Genomic DNA, 19,343 nt, shown 5'->3' on the forward strand with positions numbered 1-19,343 from the left:
AGTACAGGGAGGAATAAATTTCAAATGTAGAACATGCCCACCAGAGGGCACTGCAACAGCAACAGTCATAACCCAGGTAATTCTTCTGGCTACCTAGCAGTGCAGAAAATGCAGATCTATGGCCTGGATTCAAAGAAATATGTAACTATTTCTTTGTTTCTAATAAAATATTGGACTTGCACTTCTCACACATCCTCCATGACATAAAACAAGTCACATTTGAAATGGAGTTTCAAAAACTGTGGTTCATAAGGCACAGGAGTCCATTGTTCAAAGGATGAGCAGGAAGAGTCAAATATCCCACCTGGTGGGTCCAAGCCTGGTGGGCCAAGCATGCTGATGCTCTTTGCACCTTGACTTGTGTAACCAAGGGCACAACAGCTTTTCCTTTTATCCCCTTCATGCTTCCCATTGCCATGCATTACTGCACAAATAAATTAACTGCATCCCCAAACATATTAATTACAACAATAATATAAAACATTTGATAGCCAAGTTAAAGTTGTGTGTGTATGTGTGTGTGTATAAATACACACATACACATATATACACACCGTATTTTTTGCTCTATAAGACTCACTTTTTCCCTCCTAAAAAGTAAAGGGAAATGTGTGTGCGTCTTATGGAGCAAATGCAGGCTGTGCAGCTATCTCAGAAGCCAGAACAGCAAGAGGGATTGTTGCTTTCACTGCGCAGCGATCCCTCTTGCTGTTCTGGCTTCTGAGATTCAGATTTTTTTTTTCTTGTTTTCCTCCTCCAAAAACCAGGTGCGTCTTGTGGTCTGGTGCGTCTTATAGAGCAAAAAATACGGTATATATAGTGTGTGTGTGGAAAAGAGAGGTAATTGCTGGCCCAGAAGTCCCGGGGGACTTCCCATGTAGCCTCACCATAGCCCCTGACCACTATTAAATGGACATCCTCTACCTTTTATTATGCACCTCACCAACTTTCTAACAACCAACTCTTCTGTGTCTTGGAAAGTACAGGTGAGGTGCGCAAAGTCTCTGTTGCTGTTCACACTGGGCTGGTTCGGACGCAATGCCAAACCATGGGTTGGTGCTATGTGAAGAAAGACCCGTGAGCTTCCATGCTCCCCACTTATCTCTCTAGCACACAGCAATTCTCTGCCTCCCTTTCTTAAGCCCAAAGCTGCCAACTATGGTTTTAACCACTGTGGTTTCTGAACATGGTTTTCATGGAAAGCACAAACCATAGTTTGTCACTTCAGACAAAATGACCCAACTACTGGTTGCCTCAGATTGGAAAGGGAGTAAGAGAACTGTGGCATGCAAGGGCAAGTAGGAATACACAAATCTCTAAAGGCTGATTTACACAGCATTAAGCCTTAGTTTGTCATTGTGAGGTCTCTCAGTTTAACTGCAATACTGTCCACCCTAGAATTATAGTATCTACTGATTGCATTTCAAACCTGTTTCCAACTCCAACAACCCTATCCTATACATCTAAAACGGATTGTAAGTTTTGAGGTAAAAATATATTATCAGTACTCTGTACCGATCCAGGTGCATATCAATGGCACTTAAAAAAAAAACACACAGTAGAAATAGGCCTCTTACTCCAATTATACTTACATCCATCTTTTCTGCGAATCCACTGAACACAATTAACTCTTCCAGTGTGTCCATTCAGTGTGCCAACTACCTTTCTTCTCTGAAAAAAAAATACACAACCAACATTGTCTTAAGTCATGAAAGCTTGTGGTGCGGTTGAGCAGAATTCTGAGAAGGAAAAGTTATTTATCCAGAGATGCTCTCAAAGAGACTATTGCAAAATTCTTTCAGGAACAGCATTAAAAGGGCAAAATATTTCAGATGTTAGAAAAATGTAACCATTCACTAACTGTAGTCAGAATACTACCCAGCTGGCTGACACTAGCAAAGCACAGAAACCACAGGCCATATTCACCAGTGGAAACCCATTATTTGTTAAATAGTTACACCTTTCTATTACAGGGTGGGGTTGATGACTCACACCTGAATCTGAATCCAGGTGAAGCGAGTATTTTGGTAATATGGAGCCCTCAGGGAGGACAAAATTTGGAGTCCCCACACCTTAAATAGTTCTTATTTTCAGAATAATTCATTTTGGTACAGTTGTTTTTTATGGGACTTCTCGGCAGCTTGAATAAATATAGATTTATCATCATCACCATCATTATTATTATTTAGCACCCGTTTTCGGCTCAGCGCCCTGAGGGCAAAATTTGCCCCACCCTCAGTATTTATTTCCACAACAATTCCGTTTGGCACAGCTACTTTTTATGGATTTTCTCAGTAGCTTTATTATATAGGCTTTATTTTTATTTTATTTTTATTTTTTTGCGCCTCCAGGGTTTCAAACTTGGGCTGCCTCAGCTGCTGTCGGACTACAACTCCCGCCATCCCTGACCGCCGGCCCTAAAAGCTAAGCATGATGGGAGTTGTAGTCCAACGGCAGCCGGGCCTCCCGCGTTCGAGAAGCACCACTCTAGCCGAGCAAGAGCGAGGGGAAAGCCCGCCGCCTCACCTGCGGGTCGTAGAGGACGACCGAGCGGCACGAGCCGAAAGCCACCAGGCCGCCTTTCCCCCAGGAAACCACTCCGGGACCGGCTCGGTTGGCGCAGCAGGCGACATGGCACACTTCGAAGGGCGCCGCCATCTTGTCGCAACCCCTCGCCTTCGCTACGGTAGGTTTTTTGCCTCAAAGCGGCCGCCGTAGAAAAAGAGGAAGGCGGGGGAGGCAGCGGGGAGCTGCAGAATTAGTACCAGCTGATGTTGCTGGTTTTAAAAAAATGTGCATATACTAGATTAGAATAATAAAACAAAACAAAAAGCTGGGTAGGGTCCCTAGAAGCGTCCTGTCCTTGCAGAGTTTTAAATGTTTGGGATGAGTGTCTGGGAAACTGCAAAAGAAACCAGCTTAAATATCTCTTTACTTCTTCTTTTTTGCTTTTTTTGTTTGTGTTGGTCTGGCAGAGTTGGGGTGATTTTTTTGGGGTGGGGAGATAGCAAGGGTGTGCAAACTAATATGAGCTGATGTTGCTGGTTTGAAAAAATACACATATATTAAGATAATAATATGAAATAAAGCAGGGTAGGGTCACTAGAGGCTTCCTTTCCTTGCAGGCTTTTAAATGTTTGAGATGAGTATCCCAAAAACAGCAAAAGAAATAATTTAAAGTTTAAATATCTCATTTCTTTTTTGCTTTTTGTGGTTTTGGACTGGCAGAGTTGGAATGATGGGGCGGTTCGCTTGCATTTTTAAACCTCTTGTGAGAGGCAAAAAAAAAAAAACCACAGGGAAATGATGATTTGATGAAAAATGCTGCACCAGTTGATTTCCTGTCTTCGTTTTGTTTTGTTTTGTTGCACAGTCTTTTGGAAGGTGAAACAGATTTTCCTCCCCCGCTCAGAAGTAAGATGGCTAAGTTGTAAAGATGGCTGGGCTCCTCTCTACACCTTTAATAATTGGCACCTGAAATTCCCTTTTCCTGCACAACTTCTAAGGGTGCAGAAGCCTCACTTGAGGGTGCTCTGGTAGGAAAGTAATGGGGGGGTTGCTTTGTTTGTGAGAAGACAGTCTTGCAGCACCTTTAAAGACTAAAAAAATATGTTACAGCATAAACTTTTGTGGTTATATCACAGATTTGAAAAGAAGCTTTATATGTTGCTCTGCTTTTCTGTTTTTTTAATGTTGCGCTGTTTTCTATGTACGCAATATTTGCCTCACATCTTGAGGATCGCAATCGGAGCTGGTGATGGACAGCAACTGAAACCCAGTTTGGTATTTCCATTCCTCTTTCAGGTTGCTGTTATTGTTTAGTCGTTTAGTCGTGTCCGACTCTTCGTGACCCCAGAGCACGCCAGGCACTCCTGTCTTCCACTGCCTCCCGCAGTTTGGTCAAACTCATGCTGGTAGCTTCGAGAACACTGTTCAACCATCTCATCCTCTGTCATCCCCTTCTCCTTGTGCCCTCCATCTTTCCCAACATCAGGGTCTTTTCCAGGGAGTCTTCTCTTCTCATGAGGCGGCCAAAATATTGGAGCCTCAGCTTCAGGATCTGTCCTTCCAGTGAGCAGTCAGGGCTGATTTCCTTCAGAATGTATAGGTTTGATCTTCTTGCAGTCCATGGGACTCTCAAGAGTCTCCTCCAGCACCATAATTCAAAAGCATCAATTCTTTGGCAATCAGCCTTCTTTATGGTCCAGCTTTCAATTCCATAAATCAATTTGTGGGAGAGGTTAACTAAGGGTCAGGGCCTCCGCCTTATTGTCCTTATTGTCACACTTTCCCCAGTTTCCTGTGCCTCCAGGCCCTCCCTCGTTGTGAATCTATAACTTCTGTGTGTGTGTGCAGGGAGCTAAGCAACAGGCATTGCTTGGCAACACCTTCTATTTGTGCTGAAAGAGTTTTTTGGCTTGACAAGGAGGTGTACAAAGAAGTAACGTGCTTCCAAGTAAACAAAAAGCTGCCCATTTTAAAAGGAGTTCCAATCCGGAGGCGGCGCGAAACAGCAATGGCGGTCCTCTTCGCGCTGTGAAGAGGGGCTCCGCGGAAAAGGGTCGTCCGCTACGGCAAAGCGGAGACCCGTTAAGAAAAACCACAGGTAGAGTGAGCCTGTGGTCGTGGGACTCGGCGGGCACCAAGAGCGACCTCGGAAACGAAGAAGGGACCCCGTAAGGGGCTCCGGAACGTGGAGGGGGTAGCGGTGCTGTGAGTTCATCGCTCTTTCCGCGGGAGTGAAGCCGCGCGGCTGCTGCTGATGAGCGCTGACCTTTCTTCCTTGAACATTCGATTGGAATCAACTTACTCGTGAGTAAGGTTTTTGAGATTTGGGACTCTAAATTTCTGAAATTTGGCTGAAAGCGGGAGACGTTAAAAAGGAAGTCCGTCTTCCGGCTCTGTTTAAACACCAAGCAAAGAGCTGTAAATCTGAAGCGCTGAGAGGGACTTTTAAGAAGTTGGAGTACACCTTGCAAATTCGAATTAAAGTGCATGGAAAGTTAAGAAAAGTTGAGAATTTCTTTTTTTACAAGAGGATATAGGCAACAACCTCTTCCTTTCTCTCTTGTGTGGATTACAAAGTTTCAAAACAGCTCTCGGGCTGTCTGGATACAAAAATCATCAGACTGCGGTAACTGTATACAAGACTTTAAAGTTACTTTGGGGCTACTTTTGTGGTTACAAATAAGGAACTGTGCATGCACCACTGTAAAGAACACGTACTCTCTGCTAGTTTAAATGAACTTTTGAAGGTTCTACCCCTTGGTTTTCGGTTTTTCTCTAACTTTTGGAACTTTTTGGAACTTTTAAAGAGGGGAATTTAATGGTGGAAACTTTTCACCCTTTTTTTTCTCTTAACTTTTGGGGAGCTCCCCCTACTGGATTGTGGAATATATAGTCTCTGGGAACTGCAGGGTTTTTTGTAAAGCTTCTGCCTGGATGTTTACCTTTCGGTTTGTCTTTCCCATGGGATTTACAATTTGACCTTGCTACATGGACAGCTGTGGAATGAGTGGAGCCGCAAAAACAAGAGCTGCCAAAAAAGCAAAACAATCTGAGCTAATACAAACAACCTTGCCGGTGCAGCCTCGCAGATCATCAGTTCCAATAGTTACAGGTCTGCAAGAAGGAGAAATTAAACAGCCAGCTTTTCGGGACATGGCTGCAGGAGGACTAGATCCTGTATCTAAGGAAATTTTGGAACAGCTGGCAGCGTTAAATAAAAAGGCAGATGAGCAGGCCTCTAAGTTTGATCAGGTGACAGCCACAATCAACAAATTGACTGACCAAGTTTCTAAAAATTTAGAGGCCATTGGAAATTTGCAGGCAACAACAGCAGAAAATCGTAAATTAGCCGAAGAAGCAAATTTAAAGGCAGACCAAAATAAAAAGAGGATAGAGGAAGTAAGAGGAGAAGTAAGACCACTGAGCAGACAGCTTAATGAACAGCAAGCCTACCTGTCCATGGCAGAATTGAAAAACCGGGAAAGCAACCTTAGGATTAGGAATATACCAGAACTTGAGAAAGAAGATTTGATCAGCTACCTGACGGCAGAAATATCAAAGTTCTGGGGTATCGCAGAAGACAAGGACTTTAAAATTGTCACCGCCTTCAGGCTGGGAAGAGTAGCAAAGAAGGACAAACCAAGAGATTGCTTGGTCATTTTGAGATCTAAGCAAGAAAAAGATAACATACTCGGCCTTCATTTTAAAAATACATTGGTGATTCAGGGAAGAACTGCAGAAATCTTCAGAGACATTCCGAAACAGCTGTTGGATTTAAGAATTGCATATAAAGACCTCGCAAGCCTACTGAGAAACAACACAATCCCTTATAGGTGGGAATTCCCTCAAGGACTATCCTTCAGCATTAAAGGGAAAAAAGTGAGAATTAGATCAGCAGAAGACCAAGAAAAATTTTTGAACGACTACGGGGAGGACCTTCGGAAAGGAGTAGCAGGTGCCTGGCCACCACCTCCGCCTGGTGCAATACCTCCAGATCTTGACAGCAAGAAAGACACTCCTACTGGCTAACAATTTGATTCAAGATGTCTCTGCAGCTATTTAGTTGGAACATTCATGGTGCAAATTCCCCTGAGAAAAGGAAAAAGATTTTTCACATATTGAGAAAGGAACAATTGGACATCATATGCCTACAAGAAACACATGTGACTAGGCTCCATAGGAGAGTTTTAATTAACAAAAAATTAGGCCAAGAATTTGTTTCCTCAGACAAAGTTAAGAAAAGAGGAGTAGTGATTTATGCAAAAGAGAACCTAGCACCAAAGTTGATATTTAAAGATGAACAAGGAAGAATTTTGGCGATTGAAATCCAAACACAAGGAGAAAAATTTTTGATAGTAGGAGTATATGCACCAAATGAGGGGAAAGCGGAATTTTACAAAAAGCTGCATGAGATAATGTTGGATCATATAGACTACACTAACATCATTTTGATGGGAGATATGAATGGAGTCGTCTCTACACATATGGATAAGTCACAAAACCAAAATTTGACTAAAGATGGCAGACTACCTAAATCTTTTTTTGAACTGACAGACAATATGGACTTGATCGACATTTGGAGGACCAAAAACCCACTAGGTAAAGAAGGGACTTTCTTTTCTGAGGCTCACCTATCATGGACAAGAATTGACCAAATTTGGATAACTAGAGGGCTGGCCCCTAAGACAAAAAAAATAGAGATCTGCCCTAAAACCTGCTCCGACCATAACGCATTGAAAATGGATCTGAGACTTGTGCCAGCTGGATCCTTCAGATGGAGAATGAATGACACTTTGTTCAGAGATCAGGAGATTGTGAAGAAGGCCCAAAAAACGTTGAAGGATTATTTTGAAATCAATATGAATACCCCGGTGGACAAGAGAACAATCTGGGACGCAAGCAAAGCTGTAATGAGGGGGTTTCTGATTCAACAAAATTCTATTAAGAAAAAACTCTGGAATGGGAAAAGAGACAAGATTTTAGAGAAGATACGAGAGGGTGAAAAAAGACTTAGACTTAACCCAAAGTCAAAAGAAGTGTTAAGAGAAATTAAGTTCCATCAAGCACAATATGCCAAATTGATAAACCAAGAAGTAGAATGGAAAATTAAACAAATGAAACAAAGATCTTTTGAATCAGCAAATAAATGTGGAAAATTATTAGCATGGCAGCTGAAAAAGAGACACAAATTGAATTCTATTACCAACTTGGAGGTTGATGGAGAAAGTATTCAGAAACCAGAAGAAATTAGAAAGTGTTTCCAGAGATATTTCAAAAAACTGTCTACTCAAGGTCCACAGGCGGAGGAGGAGATTATTCAATTTTTAAAAAGTAACGGATTGAAAAAATTATCCCAAGATAAACAAACAACCCTGAATTACAGAATAACACAGCAGGAAATAGAAAGTGCCATTCAGAACATGCAATTGGGGAAATCCCCAGGCCCAGATGGACTCACCTCCAAATATTACAAGGTTTTAAAAGATTATTTGATTCAACCATTAGTGGAGGTGTGTAACCAAATTATGGAGGGGAAGGGGGCTCCGGAATCGTGGAAAGAAGCATTCATCACTTTGATACCAAAATTGGAATCTGAAAAGACTCAACTCAAGAATTATCGTCCTATTTCACTCCTGAATGTGGATTACAAAATTTTTGCTGACATTCTGGCAAGTAGATTTAAAAAAGTTCTGAATGAAGTAATTCATAAAGACCAAGCAGGCTTTCTCCCTGGTAGACATCTGTCTGACAACACTAGGAACATTATAGATGTTCTGGAGCTACTACAGACAAATTTGAACACAAGAGCTGTATTAATTTTTATAGATGCAGAGAAGGCCTTTGACAATATATCTTGGAAATTTATGAAGAGAAATTTGGAAGGGATGGGAGTGGGAGGGGCGTTTCAAAATGGCATAGAAGCAATCTATTCAGAGCAAAAAGCTAAATTGATAGTGAATAATGTGGTGACAGAAGAGTTCAGAATTGAAAAAGGAACACGACAGGGGTGCCCCCTATCACCCCTGCTATTTATTTCGGTCCTGGAGGTATTGCTGAACTTGATTAGGAAGGATCAGGAGGTACAAGGAATACAGGTCGGAGGTAAACAATATAAGTTGAAGGCCTTTGCAGATGATTTGGTTTTAACACTACAGGAGCCAGAAGCTAGTACTAAAAGAGCTTTAGAATTAATTTATGAGTTTGGTCAGGTGGCAGGATTCAAGTTGAACAAACAAAAAACAAAGGTTTTGGCGAAAAATCTGACTTCTTTAGAAATAGATGAGTTTCAGAGAGAAACGGAGTTAAATGTGGCTAAAAAAGTGAAATACCTGGGGGTGAATTTGACCGGGAAAAATTTGAACTTATTCAAAGATAATTATGAAAAATGCTGGATTGAAATTAAAAAGGACTTAGAAATTTGGTCAAGACTAAAACTTACCTTGTCGGGAAGAATTGCAGCTGTAAAGATGAATGTATTGCCAAAGATGTTATTCTTGTTTCAAACCCTGCAGATCGTGGATAGAGTGGAGTGTTTTGGAAAGTGGCAGAAGGACATTACGAAATTTGTCTGGCAGGGCAAAAGGCCCCGGATAAAACTTAAAATACTAACAGATGCTAAAGAAAGAGGGGGGTTTGCCCTGCCGGACTTAAGGTTATACTATGAGGCAGCATCCTTCTGCTGGCTGAAGGATTGGTTTCTACTAGAAAACACTGATGTCCTAGATCTGGAAGGGTTTAACAATGCTTTTGGATGGCATGCATATTTGTGGTACGACAAGGTAAAGGTACATAAATTGTTCAAGAGCCATATTGTCAGGAAAGCTTTGTTTAATGTCTGGACTAGATACAAGGACTTATTTGAAAATAAGACACCGAGGTGGTTGTCACCAACGGAGGCGAAGACCACCAAAGTACTTAACATGGAGAGTGGTTGGGCTAAATATTGTGAGATAATAGAAAAAGTTGGAGATAATTGGAAGCTGCAGAGTTTAGAAAAAATAAAGGACAAGGTGCGAGACTGGTTTCTCTATGCCCAAATTCAAGAGATGTTTAAAAAAGATAAAAAGATTGGTTTCCAGGTGGAAAAATCAAAATTAGAGACAGAACTACTTGAACCTAAGACGAAAGTGCTCTCAAGAATGTATAACCTGCTGCTTAAATGGAATACACAAGATGAGTTAGTTAAATCAGCTATGATTAAATGGGCTCAAGACATTGGTTACAACATCATGTTTGAAGACTGGGAAAGGTTATGGAACACCGATATGAAATTCACGGCATGTAGTGCCTTGAAAGAAAACATTATGAAAATGATATATAGGTGGTACATGACCCCAGTCAAACTTGCAAAGATTTACCATTTGTCTGATAAAAGGTGTTGGAAGTGTAAGGAAGCTGAAGGAACGTTCTTTCACCTCTGGTGGACATGCCCGAAGGTGAAGGCATTCTGGGAAATGGTTTATAATGAGTTGAAAAAGGTATTTAAGTATACCTTTACTAAGAAACCAGAGGCCTTTCTCCTGGGCATTGTGGGCCAGAGAGTGACAAAGAAGGATAGAACTTTCTTTTTATATGCAACTACAGCAGCAAGAATTCTATTGGCTAAATATTGGAAGGTACAGGAGCTACCCACGCTGGAAGAGTGGCATACGCAGCTGATGGACTATATGGAACTGGCCGAAATGACTGGCAGAATCCGAGACCTGGGAGAAGAGGCAGTGGAAGAGGACTGGAAAAAATTTAAGGACTATTTACAAAAACATTATAAGTTATGTGAATGTTGAGAATTTGTTAAGTTTTTAGACAACAAGCTTCAGATCTCAAATTTCTGATATTGCTGAATTTAAGTTCTGATGATGAAATGACTAAAGTCTAGGGTAAAGTTTCTATATTGAGGACTGTTGGAATTGTGAACTAACAATATTTCTCCTAAACCTAATATACAATTGAGGAAAGTACAAAACACAGGAAACAAGGTATTAATTTGCTGTAACTTTATTTTATTGAAAAAGATGCAGGGGATGGAAGATGTGGGGAAGTCCAGTAGATCATGAAAAATTGTTTTGTAAAGTAAGATCTCTTTTTTGCTTATAACCTCTTTCTTTTTCTTTCTGTAAAACTGCCTTTGTTGAATAACTGACGATGTATCTGACCTTGGAAAAAAGCAAATAAAAACATTATTAAAAAAAAAAAAAAAATAAAAAAAAAAAAAAATAAAAGGAGTTCCAATCCCATTAGAAAGTATTATGCCCATTATTTGTATCTGTTATCTGCCAAAATCAGATACCAGAGGACGCTGTGCCAACAGAATCACTGCTCTTTTCAACTGGCTGTTCTACTATGGCGTAGCCAGACACAGGATTTTCGTAGGTGAGCTTTTTCCTACCTTCTATGCTTCGCTTGCTCATTTTAGTCAGGCTTTTGTTGCAGGAACAGAACCAGGGCTAATAAAACTGAAGTCAGAAGCCGTAAACCAGTGGAAGGCAATAGAGAATACAAAGGTACCTCAGGTTACATACGCTTCAGGTTACAGACTCCGCTAACCCAGAAATAGTACCTTGGGTTAAGAACTTTGCATCAGGATGAGAACAGAAATCGTGCTCCGGCGGCGCAGCAGCAGGAGGCCCCATTAGCTAAAGTGGTGCTTCAGGTTAAGAACAGTCCTCCAGAACAAATTAAGTACTTAACCTGAGGTACCACTGTAGACTGATGTTAAGAACACTGTACCCATGATGCCACATGTGTGATTTCTCTCTCCTGTACTTCCCCTCCATGTTGATAAAAACATCTTGCATAGTTTGTTCCCAGATGTATATGTTGATAACATAGGCTAAAAAGTGGAAGATACTTAAAGTGCTTTGTTATGTGTGATTACATGCAACATTTCTCCTATTGTGTTTTAAGGAAAAGTTATATACCGTTTTTTGTTTGACAGGCTTACATTTTGTCCTCTTTAGGGTATCACAGAACAGGAGTGCAACTTTTTTCTGGCATATCAACACTTTAACCTAGTTTCCTAAAGCCAGTGTGGTGTAATAATAATAATAATAATTAATAATAATAATTTTTTATTTATACCCCGCCCTCCCCAGCCAAGGCCGGGCTCAGAGCGGCTTACAAGCAATAATAAAAACAAGACGAATGATTACAACTTAAAAACAAAAATAAAATACAACATTAAAATGATGGAACATTAAAATATTAAAATGTAGCCTCATCGCAGGAGGAGAAGGAAAAGAAAGGGGAAAAAAAGAGAGGGAGGGAATCAAATTGGCTCCAAGCCAAAGGCCAGGCGGAACAACTCTGTCTTACAGGCCCTGCGGAAAGAAACTGTGTAGTGGTTAAGAGCGGTAGACTCGTAATCTGGTGAACTGGGTTCACGTCTCCACTCCTCCATATGCAGCTGCTGGGTGATCTTGGGCTAGTCACACTTCTTTTAAGTCTCTCAGCCCCACTCATTTCAGAGTGTTTGTTGTGGGGGAGGAAGGGAAAAGGAGATTGTTAGCTGCTTTGAGACACCTTAGGGTAGTGATAAAGCAGGATATCAAATCGAAACTCCTCTTCTTCTTCCTGTAAAAAGAAAAAAAATCCAGGTATTTATTTGAGGGCCAGGTAAAGTACTCTAACTTTCTCACAAATAAAAATGCAGCCCCAATTTTAAAAGTCCTATGAATTCTAAGAGATCCTTGGACTGTATCTGGCATGTGTGGAAGGGAGGAGAGTGCTGCCAATACTCTCCACAAATGCCTGTCAAAATAATAGATGGTCCTGTATACCTGAAGGAGCGTCTCCACCCCCATCGTTCAGCCCAGACACTGAGATCCAGCACCGAGGGCCTTCTGGCGATTCCCTCATTGCGAGAACTGAGGTTACAGGGAACCAGACAGAGGGCCTTCTTGGTAGTGGCGCCTTCCCTGTGGAACGCCCTCCCTTCAGAAGTTAAGGAAATAAGCAGCTATCTCCTCTTTAAAAGACATCTGAAGGCAGCCCTGTTTAGGGAAGTTTTTAATATTTAATGCTGTATTGTTTTTAACACTTGATTGGAAGCCGCCCAGAGTGGCTGGGGAAACTCAGCCAGATGGGCGGGGTATAAATAATAAATTATTATTATTATGGTCATCTCTAGGATTTGCAAAAAGAAATTGTATGATGATGATGTCACTGCCATTTCACTCTAGCACATGGGAAGAGTAGAGCCTGCCTTGCTAGAGTTCCTCTCCCCCGTACAGACAGGTGAAGGGAACATCAAGGGATATGTGTCCTGTACAGACACACCCTTTGGCTTCCTACAGCCAAGTAAGTATCATCAGTGAAAATAATACAGAACTAATGACAAGCATCTGCTAATTATGGCTGCCTGTAGTACATTAAAACATGTTCTCAAAATCTCATGCTGGCAGGGCACAGATTACCCTCCTGAAATAGAACATGTCAGCTCAGTCAACAAGTTTAGTTTATTGTTAGCTGCATCTGTAACCAAACACTTCTTTCTAAACAATTTCTTGTGTTGGCACTGTGATTTGAAGGATGTCTGCTGCTATTAATTGCAAGACATTGCAAATCAATGCTGAATTTTTTGGCCCTGGTTGTGTCATTAGCCTTGTAACAGGCCAAACCTTGAGAAAGAAGTTATTACTCGAATTAGATGATAGTCCTCATATACACTGGATGAAATAAAGGAGTTTTATGATGGCACAAATAATTTATACTAAGAACGTCTTGTTCCTGAATGCCACAAATGCTTTATCTCCTGGGGTTTGTGTATCTCAGGCATCTTACTTTGTAACGCAAAGCAATCAATCAGATTACCAGTTCAAATGTGGTCATCTCAAGCTGCTTGCTTCTCCCATATAAAGCTATAAGACAACATCATAATAAAAAATCTAAGAGTTGTCATTAGCAGGCCAATAAAATCTAATGTTAGAGATCAGGCCATGGTTGTAAAATAGAAAATAAAACAACTTATTTGGAAGTTATTTTTGGTCTTTGTTTCTTCCCCCACTCCATAGAATAAAATTTAGGTAACCAGTTAATCAGGACAGAAAACTCCCTATTTTGTGCTTATTTTTCTAATATTGCGGTGTTGGTGTTGTTGTCCGGCATGTTACAGTTTCTCATTCTTTATTGTATGCACTGAATATGTGAACACTTGTGCATGAAAATAACTTATGACAGCAGAAGGATGTTTAGTCTCTGTTTCCCTGACATGGTTAAAATCTTGCAGTTATTTTTATTGCATGCATTCAACTTTGCAAAGTATTGTATCCCAAGTTTTGCAGATGCTCCGTGACAAAACATCATCAGTGTGGACATGAGCTCAGAAGTAGTCATCTGTTCACAATACAGTGCTCTCAGATACCTGACACAATGCTGTATCTGTTCAGGGTTATTTACAAACTATTTAGGGCACAACCTAGCAAAGCTTAGTAGTTATGACTACACCTCAATTTTCAGTGACAGAATGGGAAATCATTGTGATTAATTTAATCACTCGTTGATTCATTAATTTTAATGGAAGTTTTGTTGTGGCTCACTTTTGCTAGTTTGTGAAGGTAGTGATTTGTTTGGAATCTTACGGAGGCTGATGAAATTATAAGGCCAGTAAATTATAATGACTGCTGCTACAACAATTGCATTTATATCGCACGTTTGAGCCTCAGCCCTTGTAGCCCAGTGGCAGATTGACCAATGATTTGACTTGATATAAGGCAACTTTCTGTGGTTCTTTCCTCCAAGAAACTCATATTGGAATACGTGTATCCCCCCCCCATTTTATCCCCACAATGCCCCTTCTCCGGTGAGACAGGTGAGGATTTGAACCCAGATCTTTCAGGTCCTGCTTTCACTGCAACGTCACACTAGCCTCTTACCTTGCCACTTGCTTGAATTCTGTTTTCAGTATGTCGTATTCCCAGTAAGTGAAAAGAGACACCCCCACACCCCATTTTCCCCTTATATTTATGTAACACATTCCAAGCTAAAAAGCTGACCATTTTAAAGGGCTCTATTTAGCCCCCAGAAGGGCATTTATATTTGGCAGAAACTTTCAAGAGGCAGGCTGAAATGTGACCTTTCCTTTACAGCTTGTTTTTCCTTCTCCAAAATGACAGCCATGTTTATTATTGATTTATTTAGATTTGTAGCCCATCTATCCTGAACATTCGAGGTGCAGTAATAGTACTGCAATTTCCAAATTAGGAACGTACTATGCGTCGTAAGTCAGGCTTAGGGAAGCAAAGTTCTTTAAACACAGGACATGTGAACCTATATTTTCACCATAACACCATTTTTAAATTGTGCGACTTCAAAATGTTAATAATAATAATTTTCAAATTATATACTTGTCAGCAAACAACAATAAAAAATAAGAACCTGAATTCCTCATAAAACCAAGAGGAGTTTCCCAAAGAGTACTGCTTATAGCCATATATTTTTAAAATCCTGTTGAATGAAAGACACATTTGACCACCTCTCTTGCTAACTGCAACGCGTGAATGTTAGTGCAAGACAGAAAGTGGTAAGGGGTGTTTTTAAATAAAGTATGCATACCAGTTAACAGGTTTAAGTATCAGGTGTGGAAATTGTTCAGAGCCATGGTTTTGGTTTCTGAACATCACCATTAAAAAAAAATACCTCAGTGTTTCTTCAGTTAGTGTTAGGTGAGAGAGATAATCAGTTTGGTTCATCTTCTTTCAGCTAGTACAGTTGTACCTCGGGTTACATACGCTTCAGGTTACAGACGCTTCAGGTTACAGACTCCGCTAACCCAGAAATAGTACCTTGGGTTAAGAACTTTGCTTCAGGATAAGAACAGAAATCGTGTTCCGGCGGCGCAGCGGCAGTGGGAGGCCCCATTAACTAAAGTGGTGCTTCAGGTTAAGAACAGTTTCAGGTTAAGAACGGACCTACGGAACAAATTAAGTACTTAACCCGAGGTACCACTGTACTAGGAGCAACTGCTAATAGAAGCAAGGAATGGAAAACTAAGAATAAAATGCCAAAACCAATATGAAGACATTTTATGGGTGTGTGTTTTTTTCCATAACAGCCTAACTATGAAGCTGTGCATCATTAAAATAATAATTGAGAAGCCACTATTGGAGATATTCTTTTAGAACAACATAAGCCAGACAAATCCTGTTGCTCTGCAACCAAGAGACGCCTGCTATCGTTCATAATCATATGAATTATATTCATAATCATATTTTCTCAGCATAATGGCAATTCATGTTTCCACTGTGAATGGAAAGGTAAGGGCCCATTAATGTGCAGGCGGCTTGCCACTTTCCTATTCTGGTTTTAGACTGCACTTCTGGCAATCCATTTGTGTAATGCAGTCATGCTTCAGGCAAACCAGTCATTAGAAACAGGAAGAATATAACACTTTTTAAAATGCCAGTGCTTTTAGATTGATAATACTCAGCACCTGACCGGAAGATCATAGATACTGTGGATTCCTGCATTGTATGGGGTTGGAAAAGAAGACTCTCAGAGTCCCTTGCAAATCTACAGGGCTTTGATTCAATGTGGACATAACCAAACTGTAAGGATATCGGGGTTACTCGAGAGCAATCAGGCAAATGCCTCCCTGGTCGGCTGTAAAGCCTCGTTATTGGTGCCCAAAACCCTTCACCATGCAGAGTGCCACTATTCTGTGGCTCGCTCATTCACTGGCAGAATCTGTGAGTGGGCGGTCCTTAAACCTTCCCCAGCAGAGTAGTTTCTTGATGCCCAATCTACGCTTCCTCTCTCGGCGCAGAAGCCTACTGTGCAGGGAGGGCGTGGGCAACGGAGGAGCACCGCCTCGCCTCCTCCAACCCCTGCATCTCCTCTCCACTAGAGGTGGGGCTCCCTTCCTCCGCTGAGGAGGTGCTGCTTCCCACAATCTTTGGGGGCTTTCTGTAATCCATCCGGCTTTTCCCCTCTGACCCCTGAGCAGATGGCAGTTCCCTGACATGAACATAGGAAACTGCCTTGTAATGAGTCAAACCACTGGTCTACCTAGCTTCTCATTCTCAAAACTGACCGGCAGGAGATCTCTCCCAGCCAGGAGTCTCTACCAGATTACCTAGACACACAACCCGTGACCCTGTGTATGCAAAGCACATGCTCTGCATATATTATTGTGGCCAGTTTGTCTCTAATAATAAAGGGTCACATGTATCCTGCACAGAAGACACAGTTGTCAAGTCAATGTTCAATTCCCCTTTCACTCATCTACCTATTCTCACGCGTACCTATCTCTAAATCAGTTACTTAACTGAAAATGCTAGTAAGTCAACTGATTTTAATTCTATAAAATACTTTGTTCAATTTATAAAAAAAACCCTATGGAATGCCACCGCAACAAATTACTCCCCTCACTTTGGAAGGCCACTGCTCCAGTAATCCATGTCACTTGTTCCTCTAAACTTGTGCAATAGGGAAGGCAATTCCAAGTGTGTTGTGGTTTCCATCGCTCTGCAGTTCTCAAGGCTGCACAGTTCTCCCAACTACACCTTGGACCTTCTCCAACCTGAGGAGTCCTGATGCTTGCCTTGCTCCTGGATTCAACTATTGCATGTTCTTAGTCTTTCCCTCCAGTGGAAGGCTGGAGAGCTCCCAACAAGGATGAGTCCAGGTTCCCTGAGATGCTAGACTTGGTGAGTGGCATTGCTAGAGCTGCTTGAAGTCTGAGAAGTTGATGTCAGAAACCTTGGTATCTTAGGAGCCTGAAGTGGAACAGATGGGATATATCATAAAAAGAGGATGGGTCCCTACCCTCTACCTCTACCCAACCCTGTATAAATGAAGCGGCATTTTACCAAAACAGACTCTGTTCATTTGGCCTAGGGACTTGCCTGAGGTCTTCCAGATGTTATTGGTCTGCCAAACACTCATCAGCCCCAGCCAACATGGCCAAGAGACAGGGATGATGGAGGCTGTCAGCATCTGGAGTGCCACAGGTTAGTCACCCTAGCCCAATAGTGCCTACTCTAGCCTATTCTGACTGGCAGTGTCATAGCAGAGGTCTTTCCCAGCCTTGCTTCCTTGACATCTTTTCAACCACAGGTTGTTGTTGTTGTTTAGTCGTTTAGTCATCTCCGACTCTTCATGAACCCATGGACCAGAGCATGCCAAGTACTCCTGTCCTCCACTGCCTCCCGCAGTTTGGTCAAACTCATGCTGGTAGCTTCAAGAACACTGTCCAACCATCTCGTCCTCTGTTGTCCCCTTTTCCTTGTGGCCTCCATCTTTACCAACATCAGGGTCTTTTCCAGGGAGTCTTCTCTTCTCATGAGGTGGCCAAAGTATTGGAGTCTCAGCTTCAGGATCTGTCCTTCCAGTGAGCACTCAGGGCTGATTTCCTTCAGAATGGATTAACCACAGGTACTGGGGATTAAATCGGAGCCCTTCTGCACGCAACAGTCACTGATGGTCCCTCCTTAAGAAAGTACTGCAGCAAAACCGCTGCCTACACACCCTGCAAACTCTACATAGGGCACAGCCAAATGGGCCACTGGTTGCCTCGTAGGCAGGCAGGTAAAGGAGCAAGACCAAGTCAATTTGGCCCCAGTGCAAGTGGAACGCCAACCTGACCTCAGCCATCAGATTTGGCCAGGGGACCAAATGAGAATCGCTGCTGTCCTTTTTCCTTCCTCTCCATTTGTCAGTACTGTGTTTTGTTTCATTGTGATTATTTTATCTGCTTTTTAATGGGTTTGTTTTCAGGTGTTTTATTATTGCAAGCTGCCCCAAAGACATTTTAGGTGCCAGCTGCTCTCTGGATCACTCCCAAAGGGCACAGGCTATTTTGAGAGCATCAATTAATATTTTTAACCCTGTCTCCTTTTTTAAAATTTAATACTGAAATATTTATTTCCTCTCTTTGTTAGCCAGTTGTCCTTCCCGTACATGCTGCTTAATTCCTGTATTTGCATTTGATTTCTTGTTGCTACAAAAAAAGGACCTTTTATAGGTAATAATGTCTTAAAACAATGTAAATATTTATGCAGGTGACTTACAGCTGTAACAACAGCACGAACAAAACCAATGATTTCAAAGCAGATAAAATAATAAAATGTGCCAGCTGGCGATGTTTAATTGGACTGTGATTCTGTTGCCTTTTTTAAGAAGTTGAGATCCTGCAGCCAGACTTGTAGCTAAACGGATAAATTCCATAGCCGGTCTAATTGCAAGCATACCAAAGTTGCACTATTTCCTAGAAAGTATGCATTATGTCTCAACCCACCCTAAATGTCCATTTCAGCATCTTCTACAGCTGTTGACCATGAACATGTTGGCTGGTAAGGGGAAAAAAATATAGAAAGGAGAATTCACTGGATTCCAGGATCCAAATATGGGACAAGTACTCGCAGATCCATAAAATTGTAGAGTTCGAAGGGACCATGAGGGTAATCTAGTCCAACCTTGTGCAATGCATGAATCTTTTCCCCAATGAGATTAAGAGTCTCATGCTCTGAGACTGAGCTATGCCAGTGAGAGAGCCCCAGCAGATATTTAAGACCACAAAACATGCAGCAAATAAAGCATGAAAATATAGGCTATATTAGACCTTTAAAATGTGCTCTTCTAAGTTCCTTCCAAAGTTCCCCTCTTCCCCTAGCATAGAAAAAGATCACACATTTGTTAAGATAAAAATTGGTTTACTTACAAACTCTTCAAAGGTCAGGTTCATGTACTTTTCCATACATCAGTCGGAAAACACTGGAAGTAAAACTTAGCTGAGGAACTTTCATCACTGTAACTAAGCAAAGTCCAATAATGGTAGCAACCATTCCTCCATGGTAGGTAATGATGAATCTTTCCATCTCTCTGCATATAAAAGTCTCGCT

General features: G+C 41.4%; 2 protein-coding genes across 3 annotated transcripts in view; one reads left to right on the plus strand and one right to left on the minus strand.

The window, feature by feature from the left end:
• Positions 1-2,688, minus strand: part of ELP2 (elongator acetyltransferase complex subunit 2) — a 44,769-nt gene extending 42,081 nt beyond the window's left edge. The window contains 2 exon segments of the mRNA XM_081920039.1: positions 1,593-1,671; positions 2,527-2,688. Of these exon segments, the coding sequence (XP_081776165.1) occupies positions 1,593-1,671; positions 2,527-2,658 (211 nt within the window). The 5' untranslated portion in view covers positions 2,659-2,688.
• Positions 2,689-10,732: 8,044 nt separating this feature from the next.
• CTNNAL1 (catenin alpha like 1) overlaps positions 10,733-19,343 on the plus strand; it is a 75,484-nt gene continuing 66,873 nt past the window's right edge. Inside the window, exons 1-2 of one of the 2 annotated variants that reach the window (XM_081920037.1) lie at positions 10,736-10,878; positions 17,341-17,453. The gene's annotated coding sequence lies outside the window, so the exon portion shown is untranslated. Of the gene's footprint in view, positions 10,879-17,340; positions 17,454-19,343 lie in introns of both variants that reach the window. The other variant, XM_081920038.1, reaches the window with a different exon arrangement.

This window comes from Podarcis melisellensis, assembly GCF_964234715.1.
Source record: "Podarcis melisellensis genome assembly, chromosome: 7".
NCBI classification, from domain to species: Eukaryota; Metazoa; Chordata; class Lepidosauria; order Squamata; family Lacertidae; genus Podarcis; species Podarcis melisellensis.